This window comes from Antechinus flavipes, chromosome 2 (assembly GCF_016432865.1).
Source record: "Antechinus flavipes isolate AdamAnt ecotype Samford, QLD, Australia chromosome 2, AdamAnt_v2, whole genome shotgun sequence".
Lineage (NCBI taxonomy): Eukaryota > Metazoa > Chordata > Mammalia > Dasyuromorphia > Dasyuridae > Antechinus > Antechinus flavipes.
In genome coordinates, this window is record NC_067399.1 from 171,762,978 (window position 1) to 171,775,255 (window position 12,278).

Here is a 12,278-nt window from a genome sequence, read left to right on the forward strand (position 1 = left end):
GTAAATGGTCATACATCAGTACTTTGAAAGTTCAGGATTCTCATCAATGTGGCTTCACACTATCAAATTTTCAGCCCATCTCTGCCTTAGTAGATAGTCATCATGGATTAATAGATTAACATGTATTCTGTTGCTAAAATCTTTCAGAACTCAGAGTCATATGTACAACCCACAGAAAGGCATCAAAGGAAGACTTTTGCGGAAATTGATGGCCATTGGAATTGCTTAAGAAATAGTTCTCCCAAGGGTATTAGCATTTTACTGGCTAATTAATAATCAATCCATTAATTTGGCTAATTAATAAGTGTTTGGTCAGTGGTTGTTCTTGGTAACCAAAGATACCTAATGGAGACATTACTTAAATTTTTTTAAAGGAACTTCACAACATGAGGGGGTATCTTCCATATTTTGCCTTGCACTATTTATTCCCTTCCCTATCCATGCTTGGATTGCAATCCCTCTTCATCCTTACCTCACAGACTTATTTCTTTCCTTTCTTCAAGATTCAGTTCCAGCATCACCTTCTCTGAGAAGCCTTTCTTGATTTCTCCTCCCTCCAAAGTTGATAGTGCTCTCATTCTTAATCTTCCTTGGATGTAACTATTTTATGACTGAGATAATGGGTATAAAGCATTCTGGAAATTGTAAAACACTATACAATAATAGCTATTGAGGACAATTGTTTTGCTATTATATTGCCAACCATTTTTTAAAAATTAGAATTAAGTTTTATTTCTTCTATTTTCTCATTTATGGACCAGTTCCTGTGGGTTATTAACATTAAAAACAATACTCATTAGAACAAGAGTCAGGAATCACAGAATTATAGATTCTCAGAATTAGATAGAACCTCAAAAGCTATCAACTCTAACTTGTACCTGTGTAGTAATTCCCTCTACAATGCAAGAGGTCATTCAACCTTTGTTTGAACATCTACATTTAGAGGTCAGGGAATCCACTTGTCTCTTTGGGGAGAACATTACACTTTTGAGAAGTTCTACTCATTAGGATTTTTTCCTCATATTTACTCTAAATCTTTATCTCAACTCCCACTCATTATTATTAGCTTTATCCTTAAGGGTCAAATACAATGCACTGTTGGTGGAGCTGTGAACTGATCCAATAATTCTGGAGAACAATTTTGAACTATGCCAAACCTCAAATAGCTATAAAACTGTGTATACTCTTTGATCTAGCAGTACCATCCAAAGACACTCAAAAAGGTGAAAAGGATCTATTTGTATAAATATATTTATAGCAGCTCTTTTTGTGGTGGCTAAGAAATTGAGAGAAGACCCATCAACTGGGGAGTGGCTAAACAAGCTATAGTATATGATTGTGATGGAATAGTGCTTTGTAATAAGAAATGACAAGCAGAATTATTTTAAAAAAAACTGGAAAGGCTTACATGAACTAAAGCAATGTGAAGTTAGCAAAAGAGGAAAAAATGTACATATACATAATAATAGCAGTATTGTACAATGAAGAAGAAAGACCTACCTATTCTCAGCAGTAGAATGATCTAAGGCAATCCCAGAGGACTTATGGTGTAGCATACACACCTCCAGATAAAAAAACTGATGTTGTCTAAATACAGATTGAAACATGCTCCCTCCCCCATCCCATCTCTCTGTCTCTCTCTGTCTGTCTGTCTGTTTCTCTCTGTCTCTATCGCTCTCTATCTTTTGCGTCTGTCTTTCTCCCTCTGTCTCTCTATTTCTTTGTTTTCTGTTTGTCTCTGTGTCTGTCACTTTGTCTGTCTCTCTCTTCTCTCCTCTCTCTTCTTCCTTATCCCTTTTTCCTTCCCTCCTTCTCTCCCTCCCTCTCTTCTTCCCTCTCTCCCCCTTCTGACTGTCTCACCCCCTTCCTCTCCCTTCTCTTCAGTCTTCTTATACAAAATGACTGATATGGAAATGTTTTACTTGAATGTTCATGTATGGGGCAGGGAGAGGAGGGAAGGAAGGAAGAAGGGATAGAATTTAAAAATCAAAACTTAAAAAAAAAGTTTTAAAAAGATTAACAGTCATTTTAAATGAACAAAATTTTTACTGTCTGATGATAATAACAGAATGTTTTTAATCTTTTTTGAAAGTATACGATTTTGTTGTCAGTAATATCCACAATGATATTCCTAAAATAAGAAAATTTTTATAGATCAGCATTTGTAAAATAAAAACCATAGGTCTAGAAGATGATTTTTTTTCCTGTCATTTCTGCTCTCATCAATAAATAAATTTCAAATTAACAAAAAGTAAACCTCTGTAGCATCAAGTCAAGGATTGGGTAAAGGATACTCTACAAATTCTACTGGAGACTTTGTTAGTTGCTCAAGTCCTTTGGTTTCCACAAAAGAAGACATTTCAAAACTTTTGTTTCTTTCTGAATTGAAGAGAAAAAAGAGGAAAGAAAAGTTATGTGAATATAAGTCCAAGCTATAATTTAAATTTTTGGCATAAATAAAATTAGTAGGAAACATCATGTAACTCTAAGAGAAAATATTACTCAGTATAAGGTTCATATTTATGTGCTTTTTTCAATGTACTATTTATTCATAATTATTTCATCTACTATTTATTCATGCCTATTATTTATTCATAAGTTATACATCTTCTATAATGTCTTTAAAATATAAAATATATTTTAGTCATATGCCTTCGAGGTATCTAATAGTATTAAGGAATTGAACTGCATTTTTTAATACCTAACAACTGGTGAAGATTGCTAATCAAATTAAGTGGGGGGAGACTTGTGGGCAATTGCTTTCACTGATAGCTTTGAGGTCAGTAGTCTCTATATATTCAATAAATATTTGTTGATTTTCAACTTAATGGCTCAACTGGAGTTATTGTTAGTCTAATTTAAGTTCCAATTTAAATACAATTTGTTAGAATTAATTTCTCTCTAATGATTGTTTATAAGAAACTCTTTTTGGAAATGCTCTCCTTTCTTAATATAAGTAAAATTATTTGCAAATATATTTTTGATCAACTAATTAAGGTCTTATGGAAAAAAAGAAACAGAGGAACAAGTATTCAGACATTTCAATGAGGGAGAACAAGGTTCTCCCTCCTTCCTCCTCAAAAAGAATTTCCTTTGGCAAATAAATTTAATAAATTATATGTAATTCTCAAACAGATAGCACCCATCTCTTTTTGCTTCTCTAAAATCTCAACACTGGACTAATCTTCCCCTTTTTTCTCTTTTTTGAACAACCTCATCTAGTCCATCAGTTAGAGTGTTTCTTATTTTGTTATCTCTCTTAGATAAGTTTCTCATTTCCTTCTCTATTCTAATGGAGAAAAATCAGCTCAGAACTACTGCCCCATCCACTTTAAAAAAGGATTGATGGAATCAAGCTACTACTTTCTCTCCAATTTCACCACCTTTTCTTTCTCCCTTCTACTTGCTATACTTGTTTTTTCAATGATTGCTTTGATCACATAGCTCCTATTTTGCTAGTTTTGCCTCATTACACTTTGAATCAAATGAAAATTAAACATGCTCTTTCAGATGCTGGCAAGATGAAGCTCTAGCCTAATTAAACTGATCATATTTCTCATCAGCTAACATGGGGCAGGGATCACAAAGATTTGGGCACAACTGAAGCAAATGAACAATAACAAATGAGCAGATTTTTATTCTTTCTTTTCCTTTTCAGGTCACCTTCCTCACTCTTTTCCTCATACTGTTCCCTATACATATTCCAGGTCCTAAGTATCATCTCAGCTCTAATTTGCTTATAAATATTACTTTTTCATGCACTAACTTCATGCTCTAGAAAAAGAGTTTTCCTGGTACATTTTAAGAAATGTATATGTACTATGATTCAGCTTATGCTATTTAGCCATTCAGTTGTACCTAACTCTTCATGACCCTGTGGAACATACTATCCATGGGAATTTTCTTGGCAAAGATACTGGTGTGGTTTGCCATTTTTCCTCCACTGGATTAAGGCAAACAGATTTTGAGTGACTTGCCGGTGTCACATACCTAGTAAGTTTCTGAGGCTGGTTTTGAATTAAGATCTTTCCAACTCCAGGCTCAACACTTTATCTATTAAGCTACCTAGCTGCCTCTTGAAACTAGGTATTATAGTTTTAAAATGGGAATTCATAAAGTAAAATATATTTTACAGTCTGTCCATATGTGAGACAGGGAGAAGGATCCTTCCTCTCTAATATGTTTTCCAGGATTATTGTCTATCTAATATACTTTGTTAAATAAAAACATTATCTAGGCTGAGCTATGACATTTGATTGCTTGATGCAATTTGTATATGTCAAGCTTTTACCAGCTAGAATTTATTCATACTTTTAACCTTTGTTTTTCTACTGGGTTTCCAAATAATGCTACCCAAGATAACTTTGGAAGATTGAGAATGGATATGACTAATAAGATCTGTTGTGCTACAGTTCCCTTTTATTGCCCTGACTCAGTTTCCCCAATTGTCTTGCCTCAGTTTTCCTGAATTGTTCTGCCTCAGTTTCCCTAAATTGTTCGGCCTCAGTTTCCCTGGTTGCAACCCCTCCCCCCTTTTCTGTTCATTAGAACTGAGATAATTAAGGTTATGGAGAGCTGATATTCCAGAAGATAAAACTCCAGATGTAATTGGCATTGTTTATAACTCTAAGTTTCAGACTTCCTGGTTCTAGTTGGACACCTCCTAAGTTTTCCCAATTTCTTAGAATTTATGGTCCTACTCCCACCCTCAACCTGTCAGAACCGGATTGATGATCCCTGCCTGGAGATTCCCACTCACCAAGTTTGAACTCCACTCCTCCTCCCCTCTCTTTGTTTAGCTATTCTAGCTTAGAGCTATATATATGTCATTGAGAACTCACATGTTGGATGCTTTGGACATCAGCCCTGGGGGCAATTTTCTCCCAGCACAATCTCTCCCTCTCAGAAATCCAAATAAAATAGTAAAAAATTCTCTAATCTCTATCTTGCCTCAGTTTCTCCGTTCATTATAGACCAACAGATATAATTCATGTCATGGCTAAGGGAAATAAGCTAATAGTTTTATAGTCACAAATCAACCTATTAATAATGGAATATCAAAGCATTTAATTAATATTTATTACTTTTGTTTGAGTCAGAATAACTTTTCTTGTCTCTCACCCCACTCCTTGCCCCAATATAATGCCAGCTCCAAGAAGAATGACCTTTAATTAAACAAGTCTAACATTCTGGAGTGCATTGTTCTTTTCAAAGTGACAAATCAATACAAGAAAGCACAAGGAGAGCTATATTTGTAGGCATTTGGCAACTTTCACCTACATTTGTTTCCATACTCTGACAGCACTAAGAGCATATTTAGCTTCTTTTTGAAGAGCTTTCAATTGATAAATGAGCTTATTGCTTGTAAATGCTAATGAAATACATCTAAGCACACGAAGTAACTCCTCTGGGAGTTTATGTTTTAAAAATAAAATGCTTGTATTAAGATACATTTCTTAATAAATTATTGAAAATTTAAAAAATCTATTAATGCATTGATTTGGAAATTATTTTATTTAGGGTAGAGATATAAAAGTGAGCCATTAGAATAATATAATTTTAGAAAGATAGTACCAATGTACCAATATAGTATAGTTTTTGGCACCCTAGTATTTTTTATTAATGTCACTACATCAAAGAAGATAGAATAATGGAACTGTGGAGGGTAAGGTAGTGGTTTCTATCAATAAAACCTTGTGAAGTATAACACCTTTGTCCCATTTTGGGGTTGTCTTTAGTCTGCAAATAAAAGTCAAGTTGAGCAAAATTTGCCTGGCAAGTATCAGAGACTAACTGTTGTCATATTGTTTGTACAGAGACTTAAAGTATTAGAGAAAAGAGTCCAAAGGGAGGTAGGGCTTTATCACAGGAGTACAGTATGTCTTTCCGGTTCAAATACTCCTAGGCATTTGCTTATGTATTTGTCTCCCTATTAGAGAGTTTGAAGCATTTCAGTACTAAGAATTAGTACATGAAATGTAAGGCACAGAAAAATTAGTGGGATATATTGATGAGAAATTTTTACCTTAAGTGTTTTTAGGATTTTATCTTTATTGATGGAATGTCTATTAGGTTAGGAGAGCCTGAAAGCCACAGGTGACAATATCCCCAAGCAAAATTCTGGGGAATTGATTTTATTTTGGTCTTCATTTTATCTTACAATTTGATCAAATGAAAAAGAGAACATGACAAAAATGGCTTCACTATGGCTTGAAGGAAAGGTGGTATTTTTAATGAAAAGATAAACCTATGACTACTCAATGTACTTATTTTTGTTTGTTTGTTTGTTTGAAGTGGGGGAGGTTTGTTGTTCTGTTTTTTTTCCAGAATAGCACAAGATATGAAGATTGATGACACAATCTCTTAAGTGTACAAAAAGTTGGAAAGACCAAAGGAGAGTTAGGTAAATTACAAATTGTAATATGGCTATAGAAATGGAAGAGAAAAAAAAATCACCTTTCAGGGACTAAGTTAGCAACTTTGTCTACAGCATGTTAGATATCTCAGACAATGATTTCTCCTAAGTTGTTATAGTAAAAGAAGATACCAAGTTAATCAAATGTTTTGCAGCTGTTTAGACATGGCTGATGAGTGTTCTTGTCAAATAACACTGACTATATGTATTGCTAATAGCATCTCTATTCTTAGGATTTTATAAAGGACTAACTAGATTCTCATCCTCTGTATTTCAAAACAAGGAAGCCATATGTTGAATATGATATGTGTTGATCCCAGTGTTTCAAGAATAATCATTACAGGCCACTGTTAGGGCTTCTTTCTGGAAGAATAAACAACAATAATTAAAAAAAAAACAACTTACTCTTTGATGTCTCAAATGACTCAAATTTCACTGGTTGTATATAGTTTACCAGGTTAGACATTTCTTCTGTGGCCATGGCTTCACTACCAGCAGTGCCCTGGAGTAAGGAATAAGATAATAATTCAAGTTTTGGAGTTTTATAGGCAATAGAACAGTTTTTTTTTTTCCAAATGTGTGCATTGTTTATTTCTAATTACAACATGGGGCCTCTTTTGCAACATGGGTATTAGTCCTCACCCAGAAATATCCTGAAGAAAGAAGAAATAGAAAAATCTCAACTTTAAAGTAAGATTAGAAATTCAACAGTACAATGTACCTATCTTAGACTGGCAGATCTCAGGAGACATACTTGATACTATTCTCTAATATGAGGTAAAGAGCAGGAAAAAATACTTTCTTTTAAAGAATCCAATTCACATCCTCCAGCTTAAAAAATAACTGGGAAATATTCTAATGCAAACATTGCTTCCCATATAGGAATTTTTGATGGTGTGTGTGTGTGTGTGTGTGTGTGTGTGTGTGTGTGTGTGAAAGAGAGAGAGAGAGAGAGAGAGAGAGAGAGAGAGAGAGAGAGAGAGAGAGAGAAAGAGAGAGAGAGAGAGAGAGAGAGAGAAAGAGAGAGAAAGAGAGAGAAGCCTTTTGAGCAACCTATAAACTCCTCAGAATTATATTTTAGATACATAAAATAAACTATATAGTATTAGAAGAAAAAACAATTATATTGAAACATAAATATCTCAATTGTAGTTATATATATTTTTTATGTTTTATGTTATGTTATATTTTTATGTTATTGAAACTACTAGCCACATATCACTACTTGTTGCTGATAAATGAGAAATTTGTATCATTTTATCTGACACCATCCCTTTTCCCCCCTTTTCTATTATTTATCAAAACACAAAGTTACAAATTAGTTGAGGCACTTTATACATCAAAAGGGGTGGACAACTTGAATAATTAGTTGTTAGAGGACATTGAGTCTAATGAAGGAACATTACAGAGATAGTCTAGCCTTTTTTGTTTCCCTCAATGGGATAAAACAGAGATTATGGGAATTTGAGACATAATTATCATCATCATCACCATCATCACCATCTTCTCTTAGCTGTTTCCTTTACAAAACTCTTTTGAATTTCCAAATTCTATAGTTTATTTCACTACTAATTTTTAAAATTAGTTTATTAGTTTCTACTAAAATGCATTGTAAATAGGAGTTATTAATTTTTGATTCTGGGGGTTTGTGAAATGATCCACATTCCATAGTCCTTTTGAATAATAGGATTCCCTTTTACATGTTTCTCTATTAACTCTACATTTAAATAATTCAACTGATGCTCAAACTTTTTTTTAACTAACCCTGTTATTTTTACTCTGGGGTCTCATATCCTATTTGGCTTTTTATGCATCATGTTTTCTCAGATTCCTCACCATTTTAGAGAATCCTAGAAGTGCATGTCACTTTAGAGACAATCTATGTCTCTGGAACATAAATTCAACCTCCATGCAATACTGATACAATGGTTTATTATCTCAAATAAATTAACAACTTTTTTTTTTCCTTCCCCCCCTTACTTTTAAGGATTTATTTTATTTCTATTAATTTCTCCTTTGCTTTTCAAGGCACAATATTGCATAATTCTACTAGTTATTGAAAAGCAGTTATGGACTTCAAAGTCATCATTTACTTGAATTATAGGTTCATAGATTTTGAACTGGAAAGGATCATAGAGGTCATCTAATCCAATCCTCTCATTTTATATAAAAGAACTTGGAGTTTTGAGAGTTGTGACTTGATCAGTGTCACATATATAATAACTGAAGCTAGTTTTGAACCCAGTTCTTTCTCAAAAATAGCACTTAATTCATTCTACCACATAACCTTTTACTTATGTCCATGTGTTTTTAGAAAAATATATAGTGCTTTTCTAAAAACATTTTATCATTTCTTACCACTAGATGGCGGAAGATGATTTGGGAATAAAAGACATGGGCAACAATCTAGCATCATCTGCAGTTACAGTATTAACACTATTACTTCAGATACAAGCTAGATCTGCTTACCTCATCCATTGAAGACTTTTTACAGTCATCATCATCATCATCATCATCATCACTCTCCATTTCTGCTTCTCCTGTAATATATAAATGATACAATAAAAACATTCAAAAATTAATGTAATAGAATTACTTTGGTTTCCATTTGTTTTCTTAATTCATTACAGACCTACAAGAATATATCACTGAATAAAGACAGCCTTTCAAAAATGTTTACTTCTGGACAACATTGTTGAACATTTGCAAATATGTGATTTTTCTAAATGGTAGGATGAATTTTGTGAATTTTAAAAGCTAATTGTATTTTCTATTTAACTAGCAAGATCAGTTATCAGAAATTAATATTGAGAATATGGATGACATATTCCTGCAAAAATAGTGTGAGGAATCCTAATGTTTAGAATAAGCTGAGTCTGGGAAGGGAAGTTAAGGGAAACAAAGTTTAATTTAAAAAAAAAAAAGCTCTGTTGAGAGGGGAAAAAATAGGATAAGATTCTTATTGGTCCTAAATGACAACAGAGAGCAGGTATGGCTGTTTGATCCTTATTTTGGTTCTGTTTTCTCTGGAAAACATACAAACCTTTGCCTTGGAAATGCCAGAAAGAATTACGTTTAGGGAGTTGAAACCCAAGATACTAAGGGACTAAGTATCTTAGTAAGAGAATCCTAAGTACCATGTTACAACTCCATGGAGAAGGCAAGGATAGACAACAGTTGTTCTGAAAAGTATTTGGGAGTTTTAGTGGGCTACAAGATGAATATAGGCTAACAGTGTAATGCAGGGGCCAAAATAGCTAATGTAATACTTGGGCTGAGTTAGAAGGACATAGTGTCAAGGAGTAGGGAAGTGATGGTCCTGCTATTTTCTGCTCTCATCAGATTTCACCTGCAGTATTTTGCTCAATTAGGGATACCACTTCAAAAAAGACACTGATAAACTGGAGAATGTCCACTGGAAGTTAACCAGGAAAGTGAAAGGTCCAGGGTCCATCACATGTGAAGATCAGTTGAAGAAATTGAACATATTTAGCCTAAGAAAAGACTCAACAGGGTTGTCATGGAGGGAAATAACTGGATTTATTAGAGAACAGAATCAGAAACAATGGGTAGAAAGCACAGCGGCAAATTGAGGCTGAGTGTTAGGAAATATCTTCCTAGTAATTGGAGCTGTATAAAAATAGAATGAACTGCCTCAAGAGATATGCATGCTTGCTCCTTGGAGGACTTTAGGTATAGGATGGACAACCTATTTGTCAGTTATTTTAATGATTCTTTTCATGTTTGTGTTTGACTAGAATGCCTTTGAGATCTATTCTAACTCTCCAATTCAGTGATTCCTAGATTTATTTGGCACCTGGGGCAAACAGTTGAAATGCAAAACAAATAAAATGTTAAGACATTCATTTAGGAAATATGAGACAAAGGACTCCACCCTGCTGGTTGTTAGTAGATCAAGACTTAGAAGGAACTCTTTTTGTGTGGGGAAGATTAAGATTATGGGTATTTTAATTAATTTTTGATAAATAAGCATGAGGCTCAATTGTTGCTAGAAGGAAGTACTCATGTCCCCTTTAATGTTGATACCTGGGAAAAAGACCCAGTGGCTCCATCTTAGTTACCACTATGGTATCTAGAATGTTTTATCTTGTGTGATCTTTTTCTTCTTAAGTAGAAACTGTGTGTATTTAGGGGATACTAAAGAGAAATATATTTTTATCCTCTTTTCCTACCCAAACATAGAAGCAAAATGTTTTATTAGAATTTCTGCAACGTTATGCAAATTCCTCATGGGCACAAACTACTTCTGATTTTGCCTTTGTATATTCATCACCTAGATTATAACCTTAGGCATAGTAAGTGTTTAATAACTACTTACTGATTGAATTAGAAACTTTTAAGACAGGAAGAGGCAAGTTAATTTCCTTTCTTTTGCTATTTTCTTTCTCTTCTTCTAGAAGAGGGGCTTAGAAGTCATTTGTTCCAAATTCCTCATTTTATCAGTCAAGAAAAGGAGACACTAATTGGAAGTGATTTCAATGTCCAATATGATCAGAACCAGGAAATGTAGAAATTACAGTTCAGTCATCTTTACAAAAAAGCAAATCTAATTCTAACATGACATGATTCAGCCTGTTCATTTGAATGGGCTAACTTGTCTTTTAAATATCTAAAACAAATCAATAAATAAAATAACTGATGAAAGAATATTTGGACATTCTGAGTACAGTTAGTAAGGCAAAAAAAAAAAAGCAGGGTGCTTTAACTTATTCAGACTTTATATATATATATATATATATATATATATATATATATTCAGTTATTTACTGTCAGGGATTTTTCAATTATGTTGAAATCTTGATGACAAGATGATTGTTTAACAGCTTTTATGACCCTGGTTCTGGTTCTTAAAGAATACTATTGGTCAGGAAATCAGATTTTAAAACTATAGGGAAAACCTAACCCTGTACATATCATTTAATTATATTACTTTTCTGACAGTTAACTCAGTGCCATTACATAAAATGGCCAATAGATGACAGCAGAAACCTAATGCTGAGAAGGCACGTGTTGTTACTATTCTGATTTCTTATGGATCTTTACTAGATGGCTTATGCATTAAAAACAAATGGTGTCGCTGTCTCCTTTTAGTTTGTGGAGATTACCCTCTTCTAATAAATAATTAATTACTGAATAGTAAGGCAACATGTTATAATGAATCTCTAGAGGTCTGCTCTCAGAGAGGTGATTTGGGTTCAAATTCTGACTGATATAGATATATAAATCAGTCTATTGCTATATATATTGCTACTCTGCATAGCTGTTAAGGCCTCACCCTAGATTTTCCAGTATGGATAAAACTATAGTTTGTTACTTATTCAGATCTGTATTAGACATATACATATGTGTGTGTGTGTATAAACATATATGTATATAATTCATACATGGATGCACATTATTTCTATTTGTATATCTCACACATGTGTAAATACCTATATAATATGTGCTGTACATGTCTATGTCATGCACATCTGTATAATGCACATATTGCAATGCATGATAGATACACAGATCATTCCATTATTATATATACACATATTTATATGTATAAATGTATGTAATGCATATACCTACCCATATAATATCTATATATCATGTATGGGATGCACATATCTATAATATAATGTATATATATATGATATGGTTGTATACATTGCACATGTGCATATATATTTATATATACTTATGTGTACATACATATATCTATATCTATATCAATATCTATGTCTATATATCTATAGATATCTATATCTATATATATCAAAGAATATTATATGAAATGGGAAAGATTTCTACAATCAATCAGGTTATACAGGATTTATCCCAATAGTGCTAACTGTCA

The 12,278-nt window shown here is 33.2% G+C and overlaps 1 protein-coding gene across 2 annotated transcripts in view; it reads right to left on the bottom strand.

Annotated features, from left to right (window-relative positions):
- The window catches only part of PLCB1 (phospholipase C beta 1), an 844,697-nt gene that overhangs the window by 158,359 nt on the left and 674,060 nt on the right, over positions 1-12,278 (bottom strand). For both annotated transcript variants that reach the window (XM_051975942.1, XM_051975943.1), the window contains exons 15-17: positions 8,885-8,955; positions 6,821-6,917; positions 2,295-2,379 (exon numbers count right to left, since the gene is read on the bottom strand). In XM_051975942.1, coding sequence (XP_051831902.1) covers positions 2,295-2,379; positions 6,821-6,917; positions 8,885-8,955 — 253 coding nt within the window. The remainder of the gene's footprint in view (positions 1-2,294; positions 2,380-6,820; positions 6,918-8,884; positions 8,956-12,278) is intronic.